At 36.8% G+C, this 25,644-nt stretch overlaps 1 protein-coding gene across 4 annotated transcripts; it reads left to right on the forward strand.

Moving 5' to 3' along the window:
- Nucleotides 1–25,644, forward strand: ZNF404 (zinc finger protein 404). Of its 4 annotated transcripts, XM_059153465.1 has the most exons (6): nucleotides 1–187; nucleotides 543–783; nucleotides 1,031–1,120; nucleotides 11,666–11,741; nucleotides 15,182–15,308; nucleotides 22,948–25,644. In XM_059153465.1, the coding sequence occupies exons 4-6, from the start codon at nucleotides 11,733–11,735 to the stop codon at nucleotides 24,468–24,470; spliced, it is 1,659 nt and encodes a 552-aa protein (XP_059009448.1). In that variant the 5' UTR covers nucleotides 1–187; nucleotides 543–783; nucleotides 1,031–1,120; nucleotides 11,666–11,732; the 3' UTR covers nucleotides 24,471–25,644. The 4 variants fall into 4 exon arrangements, with proteins under 4 accessions (XP_059009448.1, XP_059009449.1, XP_059009450.1 ...); XM_059153466.1 differs by having other exon boundaries at nucleotides 1–271; nucleotides 543–1,120; XM_059153467.1 differs by lacking the exon at nucleotides 543–783.

Raw genomic sequence — 25,644 nt, forward strand, 5'->3', positions numbered from 1 at the left:
CTCCACAGCTCTGCTCCTCGCCGCGGCGCGCCGCCACACGCACCAGCCCCTGCGCACTCGGAGCACCGGCGCCCGAAGCTCGGGCTCCCAGGCAGAAGGACTGCATTTCCCAGAAGCCACCGGGATCTCATTCCCCCTCCAGCCCTGGGTCCTTTTCCGGTGTCCGAGCAGCTGTGGTCCCTACGTGGTGAGTAGGACCTATCCATAGTTAAAAAACCAGCGGAGGCATCCACAGTTTCTGACCAGAGCCGGACGGGGATCCTTGGAGGGGGTGAGAGGCTCTCCAGGCGAGGACAGTCTGGGAACTGACAGGGCGTGTGGAGCCCCAAGTCTCAGGCTTGTGTCTGCGTGAGCAGTAGAGATTTGTGTGCCTATGAGAAACGTGTATGAGTCTGTGTATGTGTGTGACACTGGGACAGTGTGTCTCCATGGCGGCGTCTGCGCTTGTAGGTCAGATACTTGATTGTGCTTATTTAACTTCGTGGCTTATGGGTGAGCGGCTGTGTCGCCGTGTGGGTTGTCATTGTAACTCCTGGCTCTAGGCTCCGCGGATCCTCCACCCCGTCCCCTCACAGCCCCTTGGGGCCTGTCGCGGATAAAAGAGGGAAGTCAGATGCTGAGCCTTAGAATGGAAGAACGGAGAAGCAGAGCAAGATGACACAGACTTGATCTTGAGATATGTTGAAGCTGCATTCGGCCCCAAGGCAGGCTTCTGGGAAGACCTGATGAGGTCCCAGGAGTAGGATTTCCTCCTGGAAGGTTCCTCCTTGGAAGCTTCTAAAGGTCAGCTGCATGTTTCATAACCACAGAATTTCCAGAACTTTAGCCCCAAGAACCTACTGTGAATTAGGGACCGATTTCTCCCTGGACATCAGTGACCCTGGCCTCCACATACTGGGAAGGACAACACTATTCCAGTATCCTCTCTACTCCTCTTCTGGTTGAGAGGGTGGTCATGGAGGATGTTTTCTAAGTTACTGTGCTATCCAAGAAAATCCTGATGTTTCATGATTGCCTTCTCTTTTCCCAGTGCTGCCTGTGTCTTAAAAAAAAATAATAATAATAATGAATACAGAGAGAAAAAAGAATTTTTGTTACACATCTAAAAGATAAAGTTCAGGTGAGTTTGTGTTTCCTCGTTATTCATTAAATACACTTGAAGATATGGGACCCTTTCTTTTCCTTCTGCTAAAATGTCCTGCCTAATAGTGACGTATTTGTGAATTGTGTGAGAGACCATGCGGATGGATCATCCTTCTCAGGGCCCCCAAGCTCTTTTCTCCTTAATTTATTTAACCTGTTGCCTACTGTTAGCTATTATGTTTCTTAATTTTTAACTACCAACTAAATTATTCTATAACGAACATCATTATGCATAGATCTTTATGTCCTTTTGCAGTCATTCCCTAAGGATAAATTTCTAGTTTTGAAATTTAAAACAGATACCAGATATTTACAATATATCAATATGCTTGACCTCACTGGCATACAGTGACAAAAAGACATAGTTGCTCTCCTCAGATGACTTGTTATCCCTGAAGGAAGTGAAATCAGAATAGGAATAAGTAAGATAGAAGATGTGAGATGTCACTAGAGAAATCCAGGTGACCTGCTTTGGGAGTTCATAGGAAGAGACATCACTCTGTGTCTAGCAACCCTGCCAGAATATGATGACATTGTGAAAACTTCCTTGGATGACCATATCACACTTTGTTTATTCATTCTCATGATGATGGGTTGTTCCCTGTGTTTGTCTATTATGAATAAACCTTCTATGAACACTCGTGTACACGTTTTTTGGTGGGCATGTATGTTCATGTTTTCCCTGGACATATACTTAGGGGTGGAAGTGGTTGACTTAATTTGTGCTCCACCCCAAGATATAGTTACTTCTCAACCTGGCCATCCCTTGCTATTGTTAATCATTTTAATTTTAGTCATTCTGATGTGTGTGTAGTAGTATTTCATTGTGATTCTAATTTATATTTTTCTGATAAGTAGTGATATAAGCATCGTTTCATATGAGACTGCCCATTTGATATACCCTTATGAAGTGTCTATTCAAATCTTTTATCCATTTTTAGTCTTTTTTTGTCATTTTCATATTGATTTGTAGGAATTTTATGTATATTTTGAATACAAGTCCTTTGTGAGTGTTTATAAATATATTTGTATGCCTCTGTGTATGTGTGTGTCTGAGTCTGTGTGTGTAAAGAGAGAAGGAGACAAAGAATATCTTTCATTAGCCAATTGCTTCTTACTTTCTTAATGATATAACGAAGAGAAGTTCTTAATTTTAATGAAGCTATTTACCAACCTTTTTCTTTTGTAGTATTGCATATTCTGTTTAAAACATCTTTTCCTGGGGAAGGAGGGATAGCTCTTCCTTCTGGTAGAATTCCAGTTATTAAAGGTAGAAGGACAAAGGAACGCAGAAAGTGACCATTTAGCCAAACACCACAGTAATAGTTCTTTCAGATGCAATTGACTGATAGATGCTAAAATTAGTGGGTGAAAATCTGATGAGAAAAAGGATTTGCATAGTGTTATAATATTTCCCACTATCCAAGACACTTATTAACTACAAAGGGAAAGGTAGTAAGTTTACAGTAGAGAAACCCTGCAGAAAGAAGTTGAATCAACCCATCAAGGTTAACATCACCAGTAGTAAGACATTGCTGTCATTGATGCAAAGGCAAGGACACACCACCACTGTGGTACTGCCAAAAATGTGCAACCAAATCCCAGTTACAAAAATATTAGAAAATCCAAGTGGGAGGATAGTTGACAAAATAAATGATGGTACTCCTCCAAAATAAAAAGGCATGAAGATGGGTCTGGAGGACAGACTTTATAGTGACCATCTGATTGCTGCCTGCTGGTGTCTGTGCCACTGTATAACCCCCAACTCTGGAGTGTAAGGAGAACCTGTTACTTGCTTTTAAGCAATAGAAAATGGCGAAGATGAGGGGGATGTCACTTCTGTGATAAGGCTATTTTGTATAGTAAAAGAAATGGTATGTCACTGTTGTGGTTCTGCTTTGTCATGTAAGACCCCATTATAGCAGACTAGAGCTAGAGACTATCTTTGTGGGCTTGATGAAGTAAGTGGCAATGCTGGAGAAGCCCATGTTGCCAGAAACTGCAGGTGGCATCCAGGACCTGAGGGTGTCCACCAGTGGACAGCCACCAAAAAGGGGCCCTGGTACCATTCCTGCAAAGAAATGAATTCTGAATGAACTCTGAAGTGGATTCTTCCTCAGCTGAACCTCTGAATGAAAACACAGCCCAGCCTACACCTTGTTTACAGTTTATGAGATCAGACTAAGGAGAGCAGCCAGCTAAACTGTGTGCAGACTCTGGGTCCACAGAAATTGTGAGATGATAAATATGTGTTGTTTTAAGCTAAATTTGTGGTAGTTCGTTAGGGCAGCAGTTGAAAATAATACCGTAAGAAGACTGTGGAGTTTGGAAGAGACTAAGGAGAAATAACAGCTAAATGAAGTGTGGGATCATGTATAGAATCCTGGAAAAGAATAGGATATTAGTGTGAAAAACTGGTGATATTTGAATAAGATCTGCCATCCATAGTATTGTACGAATGTTAATTTCCTGGTTTTGATCTTTGTCCTATGTAAGAGCTAACATTACGGCGAGGGGTAAAAAGAACTCTCTGCACTCTTCTTGCAACTTTTCTCTAAGTCTAAAATAAGTGAAAATAAAATTAAACCCAATGGGGCGCCTGGGTGGCTCAGTGGGTTAAAGCCTCTGCCTTTGGTTCAGGTCATGATCTCAGGGTCCTGGGATCGAGCCCCGCATAGGGCTCTCTGCTCGGCAGGGAGCCTGCTTCTTCCCTCTCTCTCTGCCTGCCTCTCTGCCTACTTGTGATCTCTCTCTATCAAATAAATAAATAAAATATTTTTAAAAATTAAACCCCAAAAAGGAAAATTGTGCACATCCATGATCATGAAGATATTTTTCTGTTTCTTCTTCCAAGTTTATTGTTTCAGTTTTCAAATTTAGGTATGTGATCCATCTTGGATTTTTATCTGTGTATGTAGTGGGATCAGAGTCAAAATCGGTTTTTGCACACAGAAACCCAATTGCTCAGATACCTTTTGTTGAAAATGACTGACTATACTTTCTGCTATAAATTGCAGTCAGATTTTGTGTGTGTGTGTGAAAACTGTGGCTATATATGTGCAAGTCTCTTTCTTTTTTTTTTTTTTTAAGATTTTATTTATTTGTCAGAGAGAGAGAGGGAGAGCGAGCGAGCACAGGCAGGCAGAGTGGCAGGCAGAGGCAGAGGGAGAAGCAGGCTCCCTGCCGAGTGAGGAGCCGGATGTGGGACTCCATCCCAGGACGCTGGGATCATGACCTGAGCTGAAGGCAGCTGCTTAACCAACTGAGACACCCAGGCATCTCTGCAAGTCTCTTTCTATGCTCTCTATTCTATTGGTCTATTTGTCAGTCATGTGTCAGTATCACTGTTTTAAGTACAGTAGCTTTATATCATGTCTTGATATCTAATGTGATTTTTGACAACTTTGTTCTTCAGAATTGCCCTGACTCTTCTAGGTTCTTTGCATTTCCATATAATTATAGAACAAGTTAATTCTAATTTTCTAAAAAAAAAATACCCCCAAAACTCCCCACTGATAATGTTAGAGATGCATCAAATCAATAGATCAGTTTAGAGAGAAATTGATAGTTAAAACAGTCTTCCAATTCATGAACATAGACTATGTTTCCATTTATTTAATTCTTCTTTAGTCACTTAATGTTTTGATGTTTTTAGTCTAAAAGTCTTGTGCCTCTTTTGTTAGATTTATTCCAAAGTGTTATACTTTTTTAGATTTTTTAAAAAACTGTTAGGATTTTAAAATTTCATTTTCCAGTAACTTTGCTTTGATACAGATATTTGTTTGATACTTTGACCTTTTATTCAACAATCTTGCTAATAAATTCATTTATTCTAATAGTTTGTAGAACTGAAATTTTTTTCAATGTACAAAATCATGTAATCTGCAAATAAAGTTGGTTTTACTTCCTTTTTTACAACCTTCATACCTTTCATTTCATTTTTTTCTTTATGGTAGTGGATAGGTCTTACAGTATAAAATTTAGTAGAAGAGGTAAGAATGGACAACCTTGCCTTGTTCCTGAACTCAGAAGGAAATGATCCACATTTCACCTCTCATATAATTATAGATGTAGTTTTATTCTGTAGATCCCCTTTATCAAATTAAGGAAGCTTCTCTCTTTTCCTAGTTTGCTGAGAATTTTTGTCATGAACTGTGGTTGAATATTATCAGAGTTTCTGCATCTAATGAAATCTATGAATGGCTTTCTCTTTTTTAATTTAAGGTTGGACAGTTATGGTTGGACATTTATGTTGATTGATTTTTTGAAAATTAAATGACCTTTATATTTCTAGACTAAATTTCTCTTACTTTCTATAACATCTGCAATATTTGGTTTAATATCCTTGCTAATATTTGGTTTAATATGCTTACATCTGTGTTCATGAGAGATGCACTGTATTTTTCTTTTCCTGTAATTAATGTCCCTGTCAGGTTTTGATACCATGGTATGCTTCATGACATGGTCCACTTTTTTTCTGTTTTCTAGAAGATACTGAGTTTAACTTGTATTTTTAATTCTTTAAATGTTTGGAAGAATTTGCCACTGAAGCCTTTAGGCGTGATACTTTATGGGGAGTTTCTTAATAAAGATTTCATTTCTTTTGTAAATATAACAATATTCAGATTTTCCATTTCTCATATCAGTTTAGTAGAATTGTGTTTTCAAGGAATTTAAAACTATCATGTATGTTTTTCAAGCTTATTTTCATAAAGTTGTGAGATTCTGTTACAATTTAATGTCTATAATATATGTAGTGATATCTCCTTTCATATTCTTGATATTGGCATTTATTTTCTTGACTAGTATAGCTAGAGATATATCAATTTTATCTCTTCAATGAAATAGTTTTTGGCTTTATTGATTTTTCTTTTTGTATATCTGGGGGTTTTATGTCACTGGTTTCTTTTAGTATGCTCTACTTTCCATAGACTAAATTTGCTTTTCTTTTTCTAGCATCCAAAGGTAGATCACTGATTTTTAACCTTACTACTTTAATAATACATACATTTATGTTTGGATGAAGTAGGTCAAAGAATATTTAAAAGAAAGAAGAAAATAAGAAGACGATTACTACACTCATGCTATCTACTGGGAGAAAATAAATTCCAAATTTATTTAGCATTGACATAATTTTTAACTAATTTACTTATTTTTATTTATTTTTTTTTCATTATGTTAAGTTAGCCAAAAGATAATACATCATAAGTTTTTCTTGTATTGTTCAGTGACTGGGTGATGGGTATTGACATAATTTGACAAAGGATTCCTATCATAATTTCACTACTAGTTTATTTGCTATGTCAGTATAACACCTAACAACTATGATGGAGATTGAACAATGAATGGCATTTATCTGCAGCACTTACAAAAAGAAAAAAAATATTTAAAGCTAAAAATGTCTTTGTAAGCATCAGTTTGATTGCATCGCAGAAGATTTATTGTGTCATACTTTCATGATCATTCAACTCACAATATTTTCTGGTTTCCATCTTATGATTTGGTTTTTGACCTATACTTGTGTAGAAGTGAACTTTTTATATTTGGAAACATTTCAGAAACACCTGTTTTTAAGTTCTAAGTTAATTCTGAGGGCTTCAGAATATATGCATTTTTTATATTAATCATCTAAAATTTATAGATGCTTGTTTTACAGCCCAGAACATTCTGATAAATATATTGTGAGCATTTGAAAACAGTGTATAATCTGTAGTTTGGGAGTATAATGTTCAATTAGGTCAGTTTGATTAATCCTATTAAACTTCTGGTGATTTTCAGTTAGGTCAATTGAGGAGTATAATGGTCAATTTAGGAGTATAATGTTCAATTAGGTCAGTTTGATTAATCCTATTAAACTTCTGGTGATTTTTTTTTCTCTTCCTGTTATTGGTTACCAAATGGAGGGTATTAAACTCTCAAAATCCAGTTATAACTTTGTCTGTCCTTTAATTCTGTTGACTTTTGCTTTCTATATTTTAAAGCTATGTTATTAGATACATAAGAAGTGTAGGATGACCGTTATATTCTTCTTGAATTGTATGACATGTCTCTATTACTTTTAATACATCTTGCATTAAAGCCTATTGTATCTGTTATTAATATACTCATACTAGTATTTTTCTTGTTACTGTCTAATATATTTGTCTTTGTGTTTAAAGTATGTTTCTTATAAGCAGCATAATTGATTCTGGTTTTCTTTTGAATTTAATCTGACAATCTTAGATTTTAACTGCAATGTTTAGTATATCTACATTTTACTACAATTACTGATATAGTTGGTTTAAATCTGTCATCTTGCAATATATTCTGTTTGTCCTTTCTTTATTTTATTTCTCTTTTCCTGTATCCTTTAGTATTAATCCGGTGTTTTATTATTTCATTTTATCTCTTCTATTAGGTTTTTCTGTTGTACATTTTTTGTGTAATTCTTTTAGTAGTTAACTGAGCTATTATAGAATGCATTTTAAGACAGTCTCCCTTAAATTAAGTCTTTTACTACATATCAAATAATGTAAAACTTCTTGGGACGCCTGGGTGGCTCAGTTGGTTAAGCGGCTGCCTTCAGCTCAGGTCATGATCCCAGCGTCCTGGGATCGAGTCCCACATCGGGCTCCTTGCTTGGTGGGGAGCCTGCTTCTCCCTCTGCCTCTGCCTGCCACTCTGTCTGCCTGTGCTTTCTCTCGCTTCTCTCTCTATGACAAATAAATAAATAAAATCTTTAAAAAAAAATAATGTAAAACTTCTTAATAGTTTAACTCCATTTATGCTGGTATTGTCATTTCTTCTTCCTGTATTACAAGCCACACAAGCATTGTTGTTTTTGTTGCTTTAAACAGCATTTGTTTAGTCATGTTAGTCATATATTTTCTATATCATAGCTTTCTGCATGTCCATGCTTTCACCTGCAATTATTTGCCTTTAGCCTGACTGCTGTCCTTTAATATTTCTTGTATTGTAGATCTGTTAGTAAGAAATTCTCTAAGCTTTTGTTAGAAAATATCTTTCATTCACTTTCATTTATGAAAGATATTTTCTCCAGGTATAAAATTCACAGTTGTCATTTTTTTCTCTCAGTACTTTGAAGATATAATTCCATTCTTCAAGCCACTAATTTCTATTGAGAAATGAACTCTTTTTCTTTTTTTAAAAAAATATTATTTATTTGAGAGATGGTGAGAGAGAGCATGAGAGGGGAGAGGGTCAGAGGGAGAAGCAGACTCCCTGTGAAGCAGGGAGCTCCATGCGGGACTAGACTCCGGGACTCTGGGATCACAACCCAAGCCAAAGGTAGTTGCTGAACCAACTGAGCCACCCAGGAGCCCAAACTCTTTTTCTTATTGTTGTTTTCTTATAACTGATATCCTTTTTTTAAAACTACATACTATTATGATGTATTTGTAAACTTTGTTTTTCAACAGTTTGGTGATGCTGTGCCTAGGTATGGATTTCCTTCTTTTATCTGGTTAGGTTTGATAAGTTTTTAATTTTATGTATCAAAACATTTCATGAGATTTGTGATGTTTTTGTCCATTATTTCTTCAAATAAATTTTCTGTCCTATTTTTTAGGTGTTCAATTTCATCGTTTGACTGTCTCCTATATTTCTTTTGTTCTTTCCTTTTTTTCTCTCTTTGTAAGATTATCGTTAATTTGACTTTACATTGACCACCCAGTGCATTCTTTTTTTTTAAGATTTTATTTATTTATTTGATAGAGAGAGATCACTAGTAGGCAGAGAGGCAGGCAGAGAGAGAGGGGGAGGTAGGCTTCCTGCTGAGAAGAAAGCCCAATGCAGGGCTTCAATCCTAGGACCCTGGGATCATGACCTGAGCCAAAGTCAGAGACTTTAACCCACTAAGCCACCCAGGCACCCCTACGCAATGCATTCTTAACTTTTGGTATTATATTTTTATAATTATAAAGTGTTCATATGAATCTTTAAGATCCTAAATATCTATTGATATGCTTCATTTTGCATTCTGACTGAGCCAGCCAGGTGCCCCCCACCTTTTCTAAGTAATCTCTGTACCCAACATGAGGCTTAACTAACAACCCTGAGCTCAGTAGTTGCATGCTCTATCAACTCAACCTATTTTGGGGTGCCTGGGTGGCTTAGTGGGTTAAAGCCTGTGCCTTCAGCTCAGGTCATGGTCCCAGCATCCTGGGATTGAGCCCCACATCGGGCTCTTTGCTCAGTGAAGAGCCTGCTTCCCCTTCTCTCTGTACCTGCCTGTCTGCCTACTTGTAATCTGTCAAATAAATAAATAAAATCTTTTAAAAAAAAAACTGAACCCATTTTGCCCATGTTTTCCTCTATTTTTTTTTAAGCATCATAATCATAATGTTTTCAAGTCCTTGTCTACTAGTTCCACTATGTAGGTCATCCCTGGGTCTGTTTCTACTGAGATGTTTTCTCTTGATTATCAGTAAACTCTTTCCTGTTTCTTTGCATGTTTAGTAATTGTTATTGTATGGTGGCATTGTGGATAATATACAGATTCTGGATAATGTTATCTTTCTTTAATGAGTTTACTTCAGGGTTTTTCAAACTTCGTGTCGTTGATATTTTGGGCCAGATGATTCTTTGTTGTAGGGGGCTTTCCTGTGTATTATGAGATGTTTAGCAGCATCGCTGGTTCTCTATCTAATAGAAACAATGTCACCTCTATGCACATTATGACAACCAAATATGTCTTCAGACACTGCTGAATGTTCCCCTATTGAGAACCAATGGTCTGTACAATCATCTTCAGAGTCTACTTCATTTTCCATTGTATGAGTACACTATAGTTTATTTAATCAGCCACTCATCTCAGTGCTTTAAGTCTTAGTACCTTTAGATTTCTCTCTGTTTTTTTTTTTAAATTAACTAGTAGCTATCATATTTCTTTCTATATCTCTAGGTGCATTTTCTGGGTATTTCCTTTGGATGTAGATTCAGATATGACCTTTCATGGTTAAATTCTTAAGCAGAATTATGCTTACAGGGGTGCCTGGGTGGCTCAGTGGGTTAAAGCCTCTGCCTTCAGCTCAGATCATGATCCCAGGGTCCTGGGATCGAGCCCCGCATCGGGCTCTCTGCTTGGCAGGGAGCCTGGTTCCCCACCCCCCCACCGTCTGCCTCTCTGCCTCCTTGTGATCTCTCTCTGTCAAATAAATAAATAAAATCTTTAAAAAAAAGAATTATGCTTACATGTCACAACTGCTCTAAGTTTTCACAAGTCTACAGGACACCGTAACAATGCTCCTTTCCCTATAACCTTACTCTGTGTGGTGCATGATCAGCCTTTAAAGTCTGAAAATTGAATACCTATAAGTGATAGTACCTTGTTGCTTAAAAACATCTCTTCAGTAAATCTTTTGTTAGGTAATATCTTAATTATCTGTTCTAAGGTTTCACACAAGAGAACAAAAAATCTAGGTTTAAAAGGCAATAGTTGGAAAAATAAGTTGGCCTTATAACTAGAGGAATGTGATTCAAAACACATCACTTCTACTTATTGTTTGTGATACAAGGAAATTTCTTTAATTCTTTGAACTTTCATTTTTTCATCTGTTGAATTGAGATAATAACTACATTATGGAATTAAATGTCAATATGTATAGACTACCCATCACATAGAAGGTTGCAAAAATCTATGTGTTAAGCATGAGTTCACTTCTCTCTAGTGGGTACTGGTGGGTTGGTTGCTGGGGACACAGGCAATGACTCATGCCAGCAAAGTAGATCCTGATAGGGAAATCCAGGTTGGTTATCACAGAGGATCTCGAGAGTCATAGTTCTGGCTTAAGGGAAAGGCTTCAGATGGGAAGGCATTTTTATAGTGCTCAAGATTTCCACGTTCATCTCTACTGCTTTCTTTTACCTGGTGCAAAAGATTTCATGTCCAGGTCCATCCCAAAGACATGAAGGTTGTTGAAGTTTGTGTTGTGTGGCATGCTCTTTACTGTAGAAGATAGGCCTGGATGAGAAGCTACTTGGTATTCCTGAACAACCTAGGCTGGGTTCAGTTGGCCTGATAAGTATGAGAAATTAGGCAGTGTGGGTGTCTGGATCTAGCTTTGGTGCAAGAATGTCTTTGTTCTTTATCCACTCTTGTGTGCTTTGTATCTGTAGGTACAGGGAAGGGCTTGACTTTGTCTGAACTTCTCATATCCCCTGACATGTGTTCATGTGTTTGGGAGGGTGGAGAGTGGGCAAGGACCGTGGAAAGCAGGAAAAAAGAGGAAAGAAGAGGGGCACCTGGGTGGCTCAGTGGGTTAAGCCTCTGTCTTTGGATCAGGTCATGATCTCAGAGTCCTGGGATCGAGCCCTGAGTTGGGCTCTCTGCTCAGCAGAGAGCCTGTTCCCCCCCCCCCTCTGTCTCCCTGCTTCTCTGTGTACTTGTGAGCTCTCTCTCAAATAAATAAATAAAATATTAAAAAAAAAAAAAAAGAGGAAAAAAAGAAAGGCTATATTACCTTAAATAATTTTTGGAGTTCTAAGATAAAACAGATCTCAAGGCCTCTTTTTCCTCTCCCAGCTCTAGCTTCTCTGCAATTAGATTCTCTAATAGAGGAAACCTGAGGAAGATCAGCAGTTTGAAAACCATGGCACAGGTAAGTGGATGCCTGTCTCCCTCCTGAAATACTACGATGTTTAACTCATGTAAAACTTTCATTCTTTATCCCCATACCTCCTACCTAGGAAGGCTGTATCTCTGACTCTATTTCATGGTTTCTCCCCTTAGAGAGGATGGTGTCCTCCTCTGCTCCCTTTTTTCTGATTTTCAATTATTCATCTTCTATATGTTCAGTCTTTTCTCAAGAGCACTGTTGGAGCAGTCCAAGAGTGAAGTACCTTGAAGGAAATATTTGAGCTTCCCTTGTCAGGTTTGTGGTTTTATGATACAGAAATAATGGTCCTGGGGCACCTGTGTGGCTCAGTTGGTTAAGCATCCAACTCTTGATTTCAGCTCAGGTCATGATCTCAAGATCATGACATCAAGCCCCATGTTGAGCTCCACACCCAGCATGGATTCTCTCTCTCTCCCTCTACTTCTGCTTCCCCCATGAAAAATAAAATAAAATAAGGCCCTATTTGACCACAGGAGAGAAAACTTTCTCAGTTTTCCAGGAAGATAAGGGATAATTGGGTTATGAATGGTCTCAGACTCGGGTGTGAGATGAGAACTCAGCTTTGAAAAGCTTTTAGAGGGGCACCTGGGTGGCTCAGTGGGTTGGGCCGCTGCCTTCGGCTCAGGTCATGATCTCGGAGTCCTGGGATCGAGTCCTGCGTCGGGCTCTCTGCTTGGCAGGGAGCCTGCTTCCCTTCCTCTCTCCTGCCTCTCTGCCTACTTGTGATCTCTCTCTGTCAAATAAATAAAATCTTAAAAAAAAAAAAAAGAAAGAAAAGCTTTTAGGTTTGGGTAGAAATGGTATTGGTGCCGCTGACACAGACAGACAGACAGACATCAGGGCCCCAGCTACGGAAATCACTGAGAATTTTGTATTGAAAGAGAAATTGCTGGTCTTGAGTAAATCAGTGTTGTTCTGATCATCCTACATTAGTGTGTTCTAACTAGGAACAGGAGTTCAGTAAGGGATTGCAGAAAGGAAGATCATCTAGAACTACAAGTGGTAGATGATACTGAACAGTGAGGAAGAGGTTAGTATTTGTGTCCAACCTAAATATCATAATAGTATAATACTTAAAAATTTAGTATTATTTTAATATTATTAATTATCTTAATACTTTAAGGAAGATTAAATCTAATGTCTGTAAGAAGGAATAAATGAGAACATTAACTTGTGAGAATAAAGGAAGTGCTTATGAGGTATTATCTGACCTATATTATCTTGATAAAATTTCTTAATTTTACACAAACTCCATTTCCTTAGAAACTTTATCAACTTTTTGAAGTGTAATTGACATATAATTAAGTGTATGTATCTTGTCTTTTTTTTGTAGCTCAATTCTTTCAATACACATGGTTATTTTGATGTACACCGTATTTTTTTTTTATTTCTTTTCAGTGTAACAGTATTCATTGTTTTTGCACCACACCCAGTGCTCCATGCAATACGTGCCCTCCCTAATACCCACCACTTTGTTCCCCCAACCTTCCACCCCCGGCCCCTTCAAGACCCTCAGGTTGTTTTTCAGAGTCCATAGTCTCTCATGGTTCACCTCCCCTTCCGATTTCCCCCAACTCCCTTCTCCTCTCTATCTCCCCATGTCCTCCATGTTATTTGTTATGCTCCACAAATAAGTGAAACCATATGATAATTGACTCTCTCTGCTTGACTTATTTCACTCAGCATAATCTCTTCCAGTCCTGTCCATGTTGCTACAAAAGTTGGGTATTCGTCCTTTCTGATGGAGGCATCATACTCCATAGTGTATATGGACCACATCTTCCTTATCCATTCGTCTGTTGAAGGGCATCTTGGTTCTTTCCACAGTTCGGTGACCGTGGCCTTTGCTGCTGCTGCTGTATCTTGTCTTTTTTTTTTTTTAACTTTTAATTTTTTATTTTTTATAAACATATATTTTTATCCCCAGGGGTACAGGTCTGTGAATCACCAGGTTTACACACTTCACAGCACTCACCAAAGCACATACCCTCCCCAAGGTCCATAATCCCACCCCCTTCTCCCAAACCCCCTCCCCCCAGCAACCCTCAGTTTGTTTTGTGTCTTTTTAAAGCAGATTTGTTGAAATATAATTGACAATAAATTGCTTATATTTAAAGTGTAGAATTTAATAAATTTTGACTTATATATATCCGTGAAACTATTACCATAGCCAAGATAATGAACATCTCCATCATTCCAAAATTTTTCTCATGCCCCTTTGTAATTGCCCCTTCCTACCTGCCCCCAAACTTGTCCTTCATGCCTAGGCAACTGCTCTTCTGCTTTCTGCCACTATAGGTTGATTTGCATGTTCTAAAATTTTATATAAATGGAATCACACTTCATGTGTTTTTTTAATCTTATTTCATTCAGCATATTTATTTTGAGATTCATACATATTGCTGCATATAGTAGTAGTGCATTCCATTTAAGTGCTTATCAGTATTCTATTTGTTATTCTAATTTTAATATTAAATTTATTATTCTAATATTAGTATTCTCAGTATATACAAAAATTTGTATATCCACTCCTCTGTTCATGGATGTTTGAGTTCTTTCCACTTTTTGATATTACAAGTAAAATTGCTTCATGCACAAATCTTTGTGTGGACATATGCCTTCATTTCTCTTCGGTAAACACTAGGAGTGGAGTGGCTGGGGAATAAGAAATCAATAAACTATTTTTCAAAGTGATTTACTGCTTTACATTTCCCCCATCAATGTGTGAGAGTTCCATTTTTTCCCACATCTCTAGCAGTGCTTAAAATGGTCAGCCTATTAAATTTTAGCCATTCTAATAATTGTGTAGTAATACTGTCTCCTAGCAGTAAGCCATGGAAATCATAGGGCTCACTTCATTTGTTATTTGTCTCTCAGGGGATCACTGCCCAATATTTTCTGGCTCAAAAACCATTGTTTTCTACAATTTGTCCATGTTCTTTGTTATTTCACATGGGAGGTTAAATCTGATCCATGTTACTCCATCTTAACTCTAAGAGATTTTATAATTCATTTTGGAGAAAAATGAACAATTCTTTTTATATATTCCTTGAAGAGGAAAAACATAAGAACTTGTATTTACTAGTAATATGTGATTCATGTACATGGAAGGTAATGTTCTTATATATACTGTTTCATTTAATTGGAGAAATCTCTTTACTTTATTCATTTTCATACATTTAGATATTTCAGTTTTCCTTTATTTTTAAAGAAATTTTTGTGCACTCCAACAGGATCCTTCAAGACTGAGTTGGCACTCTATTTTAGAAGCTAATGTATTTATTCTCATCTAATCATGTCATGATCTTGTAACTTCAGCTTGTTTTTCTACATTGTCCCCTTACTGCAATTTAGTCATTCCATCTCGAACATTTTTTTCTTTAGTGTTACGAACAACAATAATACATGGTTTGTCTTTTCAGGTGCCATTGACATTCAGTGATATTGCCATAGACTTCTCTCAGGAGGAGTGGGAATGCCTAAATTCTGATCAGAGGGATTTGTACAGAGATGTGATGTTGGAGAATTATACTAACTTGGTCTCACTGGGTAAGGACATCTGCTTGAAATCATATAGACTCTGCTATCTGGAATAGCTCCTTTCTCCACTGTGTATTTTATGCTCTTTGCCGAGAAACCAGATAAATTTCTCCATATTCATATTCTCCATATTCCCAAAGGCCTAGTTGGACCTTTGTTAGATGGAAATGGGCATCTCCATTCAGCACCTGAATCTTTTCTTTCATTTACCTTCCTTCTTCCCTCTACCCCATTCTGCAATTCCTTCTTTTTCTAAAATAAAGATTTAAATTCTAGGACTTTTTCTGCATAACCAACAGCAAAGAAAAGAGATTTTATATTATGTGTATGTTCAGAATATGTACAAATATCCATTTTAATTGCTGGTCCACCTACATGAAAACAGGTAACACAGGGTCCTGGTTTTCTCTTTGCTACAAACGAACCTTGGTAAATTTTACAGTGTAGAATGAATCAAGAACATTCTCTTTTTTTTTTTTTTAAGATTTTATTTATTTGACAGAAATCACAAGTAGATGGAGAGGCAGGCAGAGAGAGAGAGAGGGAAGCAGGCTCCCCGCTGAGCAGAGAGCCCGATGCGGGACTCGATCCCAGGACCCTGAGATCATGACCTGAGATGAAGGCAGCGGCTTAACCCACTGAGCCACCCAGGCGCCCAAAGAACATTCTCTTTTAAATATTATTTTTATACTTATAGCAGTGGAAATGTTGGCTTGCAGTGATTTTTGGGTTTCTACCAAGAAGTGAACATCTTCCTTCAGTTTTTGGAAAATACTTGACTATTCTTTCATCTCTTCTGGACTCCCATTTATACCTATGTTAGATCTTTCAAGTGTATCTTACACTTCTATCATGTGTATATCTCCTTTTATCTCTCTTCTGTTGACCTCTATGTCAGCTCACTTATCCTGTATTCTGCTATGATGAGTCTGCTCTTAAAGACAGGTTTTTCATATCATATGTTGTCTTTTTCAGTTCTAGAAATTCAGTTTGTCTTAAAGCATCTAATTATCTTTTACAATTCTTCATTGTTTATTTACTTTCTTTTCATTACTGTTTATTCACCTGTGGGTATGCTTATATTTCTTCTTTTCTCTGGTTATTCATCATATGGTAATTCCTCTTCAAGTTACTAGTAATTGTAATTCTTTTTTTTTTTTTTAAGATTTTTTTATTTATTTGTCAGAGAGAGAGAGGGAGAGCAAGCGAGCACAGGCAGACAGAATGGCAGACAGAGGCAGAGGGAGAAGCAGGCTCCCTGCCGAGCAAGGAGCCCGATGTGGGACTCGATCCCAGGACGCTGGGATCATGACCTGAGCCGAAGGCAGCTGCTTAACCAACTGAGCCACCCAGGCGTCCCTAGTAATTGTAATTTTATGCTGGCTATTGTGTACAATAGAACTGAATGAAGACACTTGGGTGGCCCAGTCAGTTGGGCCTCCAACTCTTGGTTTCAGCTCAGGTCATGGGATCAAGCCCCACTTAGTCTCCTTGCCCACCCCCCCCATTCTTTTTCCTGCTTTTTCTCCTTCTCGCTCTCTCTCTATCTCTCAAATAAATAAATAAATAAAATCTTAAAAAAAAAAAAAAGAACTGAATGGTTTCCAGATGATGGTATCTTCCACCAGAGTATTTACATTTTCCTCTATTAATCAGTAGAGAGGCAGGCTGATCACTATAATATAATTAGGGATTGAGCTGGTCATTGAGTTTTGGTCATTCTCAGCTACTATACATATACATATATGTATATATATATATATTTTTTTATAATTCCATATATATATGGAATTTTGCCTTTACTGCTAGCTGCACTCAGAATCAGTAAGTTTCTGCAGGGGAAAATTTGTAAATCATCAGAGCCAATTCACCACTTTGTCATGGCTCTTATTATTTATCTCTTTTGATTTCAAGCTTCCTCTCCCAGTAGGTCTTTGGATTCCAGAAGAAATGTTGAAAATTAATAAGCAGATCATCTATTTGATATACCAGGAAAAGAAGAGCACAACAGATTTAAAGAAAGTAGAAGAAAGGAAATAATAAAGGCAAGAACAGAAATTAATGAAATAAAAAGCCAAACATACAAAAGAGAAAGTCACAACTATAAATTTCATTATCTCAAAGAAAGAATACAAGTGATGCAATTCTGTCAACATGAATCAAGAAAAAAAAATTATGTAAGGAAAAAATTCACCATATTTCAAAAACCATGAAGCCTTGAAAATATGATATTTTGAGAAACGTTTTGCCAAAAACTTTGAGAAATCAAATGAAATAAATTATTAAAAAATTTTAATCTACAAAAACTCCACTAAAACAAAACAAAACAAAACAGCACACCTGCGTGACTCAGTTGGTTAAGCATCTGTCTGCTTTCAGCGCAGGTCATAATCCCAGGGTCCTGGGATTGAGCCCCACCTCAGGCTTCCTGCTCAGTGGGGAAGTCAGCCTCTCCCTCTCCAATTAATTCTCCCACCACTCATGCTCTCTCTCACTCTGTCTCAAATAAATATTTTAAAAATAAAAACATGAAATATACTTATAATAGCTCTTTCAGTATCCTTATCTACTAATTATATTATCTGTATCATTCCTTGGTGTGTTTCTTTTGATTAATTTTCTCCTAGTAAAGGTCATACTTTCTAGCTATTTTGCATGCCTGATAATTTTTTTAAATATTTTTATTTATTTATTTGTTAGAGAGAGAGAGAGATACAGAGCGCAAGCACAGGCAGACAGAGTGGCAGGCTAGAGGCAGAGAGAGAAGCAGGCTCCTTGCTGAGCAAGGAGCCCGATGCGGGACTCGATCCCAGGACGCTGGGATTATGACCTGAGCCGAAGGCAGCCGCTTAACCAACTGAGCCACCCAGGCGTCCCTGCCTGATAATTTTTTATTAGATGCCAGACATTGTGAAGTTTACTGGGTTGGGATGCTGGATTCCTAAAATTCTTTTAATATCCTAGGGCTTTGTTCTTGGATGTAGCTATTTAATTTGGAATCTGTCAATACTTCCATGAGTTGCCTTAAAGCTTTGTTAGGGTGGGTCCAGAATACGTTTCAGTCTAGTGCTAACTTGACCCCACCACTGAGGCAATATCCTTCTAGGGACTATGTTTGATGCCTTGTGCCTTATGGGATCTTTCCACTCTGGTTGGTGGAAACAAGAATTATCCCCTGCCCTTTGTGACTTCCAGGGGATGTTCTGCCTACTCCTATCAAGTAGTACATTCTTCGTTTTCATTAGTTTCCTCACACAGATGTCTAGATTCACATTCAGCCAAGTATCAAGGGGTTTCCTCTACAGATCTCTAGAGATCTCTCTGTGCAGCTCCCTCCTTTCTAGTACTCTGCCTTGCAAATTCTGCACTTCGTTCTTTCCCTTAATTCTCTACTCTGTCTTCTCAACTCAGGGATACAGCTGCAGTATTTTAGTTTCCCCTCCATGTGCTTTGTTCTGGAAATTCTCTTTAGACAGTCAACTGTGGTACTTGCAGGGCACACTTCATTTGTTTCCCTTCCCTTGGGAAATTTCTATCCTGCACTATCTATTTTCCAATATTTGAAAGATGTTTCATACATTTTTTAAATTTTCTAGTTATTTAAGGTAGGAGGGCAAATTTGATCCCTCTTAATGTTGCATGACCAAAAGCACAAATTATTAACTCTGTCTTTGAAAGCTTCTTTGCACTTTAGTACAAGAGGTCTTAGAATCACCTTGTATCTTCCCTGCCCTGGACTAGGAATTAGCTATTTCTCCAAAGCACCCTCATTAACATCAGTGGGAAATGGTTTGGAGAAACATGGACAACTGGAAAGCTGATTGTAAACCACTTCTTGTGGGATAAATATACAATTTTTTAAATTATTCTGTGGAAATTGGTATATTTAGATTTCCCATCTCTTCTGGAATCTGTTTCTGTTCTTGAAATAATTTTAGAGGGGCACCTGGGCGGCTCAGTGGGTTAAAGCCTCTGCCTTCAGCTCAGATCATGATCCCAGGGTCCTGGGATCGAGCCCCACGTCGGGCTCTCTGCTTGGCAGGGAGGCTGCTTCCCCCTCTCTCTCTGCCTGCCTCTCTGCCTACTTGTGACCTCTCTCTCTCTCTCAAATAAATAAAAAATATCTTTAAAAAAAAAAAGGAAAGAATTTTAGATTCACAAAAGAGTTACAAAAGTGGTACAAAGAGTTCCAGTGTATCATTCCCATAATGATAACATCTTACATAACTGTGGTACATCTGTGAAAACTATCAAATTAACATTTTATAATACTATAAACTGAATATTTTATTTAGATTTCACCAGTGTTTGCACTAATGTCTTTTTTTCTGTTTCAGGATCCAATCCAGGATACCATATTACTTTTAGTCATCCTGTGTCCTTTGTTTCCTCCAAATGTGACAGTCTCTGTTTTTCCTTCTCTTTTTTGACCTTGATACTTTTGAAGATACTGTTTGGTCAGGTATTTAGTAGAGTGCCTCCAAATTTTGGTGTGTTTGGCGCTTTCTTATTATTAAACTCAGATCATGGATTTGGGGGAAGAATACCAGAGAAGTACCCTTCTCATTGTAGATCAGGGGCACATGATATCAATGTGATTCATCAAGGGGGTGCTAACCTTAAAAACTTGTGTAAAGTGGTATCTGCTGGTTTTCTTCATTGAGAAGTTATTTTTTTCTTTTAATATTTTATTTATTAGAAACAAGTTTGTAAATTTAACTGGGTTTGGTTTTTAGAAACTATATTTTCAAAAAATTCATCTTTTTTTTTTTTTAAAGATTTTATTTATTTATTTGACAGAGAGAGATCACAAGTAGGCATAGAGGCAGGCAGAGAGAGAGAGGAGGAAGCAGGCTCCCTGCTGAGCAGAGAGCCCGATGCGAGGCTCGATCCCAGGACCCTGAGATCATGACCTGAGCCGAAGGCAGCGGCTTAACCCACTGAGCCACCCAGGCGCCCCAAAAAATTCATCTTTCATGTACATCTCAAATTTATTTGCATAGTTGTCTTGAATGGGTTTCTTAAACATTCTCTGTTTCCTTATTGATAACTGTTTCCCTACTGTCATTGTGTTTAGACTTTCCTCCTATCTTTTGTTCCTTGAATAGGTAGTCTACCGGTTTGTTTGCACATGTTAATTGTACAATTTTATTTAAAATATAATTTTATATAAAATATAAAATTTATATTTTATAAAAATATAATTCTTATTATATTACTTTCCGTTTTCTGTTTTCCTTCAGCAGACTTTATCATTCATTTTCTAAGTTTTTTCTTTTCTTAATTTTGGATTTAATATTCATTCATTTTTATTCTTTAATTTTTCATTAGATATAAGCCTTTTAGTCTATGAGTTTTCAGTAGTACAGTTAAAGGCCACAGTTTCTGATGTATTATTTTTTTATTATCATTGTTTTCAAGAAGTTCTGTGGTTTCAGTTTGTATTTATCATTCACTAATAGTAGTTTTTGAGTTTTATTTATCAATAGAAAGTGTTTGGCTTTTGGGTATTGCTTCCCATTTCTCATTATTTCAGAGAATATTGTTTGCTTTACTTCAACTATTTGAACATATTGTACTTCATTCATAGAAGAATCCCACTTGCCTTCAACTCATATTTGACCCAGTTAGCACATTAGAGTTCTTCAGACTGCTTCACTATCCAGATAGCCAAATTTTATCCTCTATTCAACATTTCTTTTGTTGCAGCATCCCAGGTATTTGGTTTCCCCAAAGGCTGTTCCCATAGCACTTACTTTATTTTTTCCCAACATCCTCCAGTTTAATTTAATAGCTTTTCATAAGCCTTCTAAAATTATATTAATTATTGAAATTCCTGAAATAAGTTTCTGTGAAATTCAAGAATAATTGGCCTTGGCTATAAAGGAATGGAATGGAGAATTTGGGAAAGTCATTAGAGAAACAAAACAGTGAGCATCAGTAGGATGGATGAATAATATTAAAACTCTGCTGATGAAGGTAATATACCATCTGATCATCTTGATTGAGATAAAGCAGAAAAACAATCATGACTGAGCACAGGGAAGATGGAACAATGGTGGTAGAGCCGTGCATATCAATATAAGGTGATAAGCGATTGGAGAATGATCACGTGTCACCTATTTCCATTTATATTTTTGATTGAGCTGGTTTGGAAGTCCGTATTTCTCAACTTTAAGGTAAATGATAGAAGAAAACATTTTTTACTATAATATGGTATGAGAGATTAGTTAGGGAGAGATTATTGATAACTGTCACATAATTTTCAGAAACTAAATGGATATTTTATTCAGCTGCCTTCCCCAGTAGCCTTAATTTTTGTTTTTATTTACCTTTACTTTCATCCAAGTTAATTTTTTAAATTCAACATTTTATCTTATAATTAATATTTACCTTGTGGTAAGGACTTGTTTTGCAGTAGTAGAAGAAGAAAATACATAGTAAAATAAATGAGAAAATAAATATGTAATAGAGAAAAGTATTTTGAAGGCAAAAATTAACTGTTGGAATATAGAATAAAGGATATGAATTTACTTAGAGTTAGCAGACGCAGCCTTTCTGAAGAAGTGATTTCTAATCTGCAGCACCCAAAGATAGTAATTTAAAGGCACTAGGTAAAAGGCTTCCTGAAAGGTGGAGCACCTGTGAGAAGCCCCAGGAAATGGGAAAGGTTATGGTATGTATTAGTAGCTAAAGAGATTCATTGGGATAGTATATAAGGAACAAAAGATGCCAAGGGATCAAGATGAGTTTGTGTAAAAAGATAGATCCTTTTTGTTCATGATTACGTGTTTAGGGTTCTATTCTAACATAAAGACAAACCATTGAAAAAACTACATAGAGCCATCTGATAGATAATGTTAGAAATATAGATGACCAGAACCTACTCCTCTAGATTCTGATTCACTTAGTCTCAGCAGCTATCTAGAAGGTAGTGTATATAAGAAACTCCTTCTATAGTTTTGGTCCACATTAAATATGAGTACTACTGACTTTTTCTCTTTGCCTGTTCACAAACTTCATAGTTCTCAATATGAACTTTCATAATTTTCTGAGTCCTTCTTGCCTTTTAAAAATTTCATGACAGGGGTGCCTGGGTGGCTCAGTGGATTAAAGCCTCTCCCTTCGTTCGGCTCAGGTCATGATCCCGGGTCCTGGGATTGAGTCCTGCATGGGGCTCTCTGCTCAGCAGGGAGCCTACTTCTCCACCTCTCTCTCTCTGCCTCTCTGCCTACTTGTGATCTCTGTCTGTCAAATAAATAAATAAAATCTTAAAAAAAAATTTCATGACAGGAGGGGCGCCTGGGTGGCTCAGTGGGTTAAAGCCTCTCCCTTTGGCTCAGGTCATGATCCCAGGGTCCTGGGATTGAGCCCCACATCAGGCTTTCTGCTCTGCAGGGAGTCTGCTTCCTCCTCTCTCTCTCTGTGCCTGCCTCTCTGCCAACTTGTGATCTCTGTGCCAAATAAATAAATAAAATCTTTTTTAAAAATTAAAGAATAAAAAAAATTCCTGATAGTATTTTAGGATTTTATGACCCTTTTACTTCTAGTGAATATACTTCTCAATTTGTCACTATTTTTACTCTAAGAGGCTCCTCCTCATCCCCAGTACAGTAAAATAGCATTTGTCTATTTTGTTTTCTTTCAGACTTTGATTTTACAACTGAGACCAACAAGTTATCTTCAGAAAAAAGCAGTTATCAAGTAAATTCATATCATCGGGAGACAATGAAAAGAAATAAAACCTTCAACCTTATGAGGTTTACTTTGAGAAATGACCCACAGTGCAGAATTGAATTTGGGAGAGAACAGGGGCCTAACATGGAAGGTTTTAGTCAAATGACATTTATAAAACATATATCTCTTCCTCTACACCAGAGAATTCACACTAAAGAGAAATCCTATGAATGTAAGGAATGTAGGAGGGACTTTAGAAAATATTCACACCTTACTGAACATTTCAGAGACCATAATGGTGTGAGACCCTATGAATGTAAGGAATGTGGAAAAGCCTTTATAGTTCTCCAGCATTTTGTTAGACATAAAAAAATTCACACTGATTTGAAACCTTATGAATGTAATGGATGTGAGAAAGCCTTTAGGTTTTATTCACAGCTTATTCAACATCAGATCATTCATACTGGTGTAAAACCCTATGAATGTAAGCAATGTGGGAAGTCTTTCAGACGTTATTCTCACCTTACTGAACATCAGAAAATACATATTGGTTTGAAACCCTATGAATGTAAGGAATGTGGAGAAACTTTTAGATTGTACCGACATATGTGCCTACATCAGAAAATTCATCATGGTGTGAAACCCTATATATGCAAGGAATGTGGGAAGGCCTTTGGTCATCGTTCAAGTCTTTATCAACATAAGAAAATCCATTCTGGTGAGAAACCATATAAATGTAAACAATGTGGAAAGGCCTTTGTTCGCAGCTATCTACTTACTGAACATCAGAGAAGTCATACTGGTGAGAAGCCTCATGAATGTAAGGAGTGTGGGAAGGCCTTTAGTAGGGGCTCAAGCCTTCTTAAACATAAGAGAATTCATAGCAGTGAGAAACTCTATGACTGTAAGGACTGTGGGAAGGCCTTCTGTAGAGGCTCTCAACTTACGCAACATCAAAGAATTCATACTGGTGAGAAGCCACATGAATGCAAAGAATGTGGGAAGACATTTAAGCTTCATTCATACCTTATTCAACATCAGATCATTCATACTGATTTAAAACCATATGAATGTAAACAATGTGGGAAAGCCTTCAGCCGTATTGGAGACCTTAAAACACATCAGTCAATTCATGCAGGGGAGAAACCCTTTGAATGTAAGGAATGTGGAAAAACCTTTAGACTTAATTCTCAACTGATTTATCATCAGACAATTCATACAGGTTTGAAACCTTATATATGTAAGGAATGTAAGAAGGCTTTTCGTTCTATCTCAGGTCTTTCTCAACATAAGAGAATTCATACCGGTGAAAAACCCTATGAATGTAAAGAATGTGGTAAGGCCTTTAATCGCAGCGATCGACTTACTCAACATCAGAGAATTCATACTGGTGTGAAACCACACAAATGTAAGGAATGTGGAAAGACCTTTACTCGTTGCTATCAACTTACTCAACATCAAAGATTTCATAGTGGTGAGAAACTCCTGAGGTAATGAGAGTCAGAAAGCATTTAACTTTGGCACCTTTACTGTTACCACTATTCTACCACCTAGTGATGTTATGGCAAAGATTAAATTACTTAACATAAAATTTAAATGCTTAGGGGTCATCTGGCACATGGTATTTGCTTACTAAGTATTGTGGCTTTTTAAATGATAATCACTATTATTACTATACATAAATTCATGTGGAAGAAAAACCCTATAAGCATATTTTTAAAATGTATCAGAGCTCATTCATATTTTCTTCAGATAATTAATTCTGGACAAAAATCCCATTTTTATTCAAAGATCAAGCCCCTGAGGATGAATAATAATAAGAAACCCTGTGCCTTTAGAATATTGAGAGTTCATCTGTTGAAAAATTGGAGTAGTTTGAAGAAACTTTCTTACAATAAATTCTGCAATACAGATAATATACATTCCACATGCCCTACAATTGAAATAAATTAAAAACTAACAATCTGGTAGCTCAAGACTAGGTTGAGTTTTTTGAGTGAGTTTTTGAAAGTTTTCAAATTTACATAAAAAGTACAACAGTGTTACAATGAAGTTTGTTTGTCCTCCACCTAGATTCAGTATATCTGGTATTTCTCTCTCGTAAATATGAATATGTATATATACAGATGTATGTGTATGTATATATATATAATTCTTATTAATGTTGAATATATTTTCCATATATCATTTTGCTGTATTTTTCAGTGACTGTTTTAGATATCACTTCACCTCTAAAAAGTCAACATACGACTCTTAGAATTAAGGATAATCTTCTAGATGACCATTAAACTACAGTTACCTAAAAAAACACTAATAACAACCCTATATTGTTCTATAATATTCAGCCTATTTACAAATTTCTCGAATTGGTTAAAGAATATCTTCTAAAAGTACTAGCTTTTTTAAAGTCCAAAAACCAAACTAAGCAAATTTGTTTTACATGACTATGGTTTATTGGGTCTAATAAAAATTGGTCAACAATTTATCCTCTACCTCCTTACATTTTTTGAAGCCTCAGAAGCAACCTATATAATATTGTAATTCCATATTTGTCCTGCTTTTTCTCAAGATGGGCTTGACTTCTTCCTCTATCCTTTGTGTCTATTGTGAACTGAAGTTTATGTCTAGAGGCTTGATTTTCAGATTAAATATTTTTATGACTACTTCA

The sequence above is a fragment of the Mustela lutreola genome, chromosome 16 (genome assembly GCF_030435805.1).
Source record: "Mustela lutreola isolate mMusLut2 chromosome 16, mMusLut2.pri, whole genome shotgun sequence".
NCBI lineage: Eukaryota > Metazoa > Chordata > Mammalia > Carnivora > Mustelidae > Mustela > Mustela lutreola.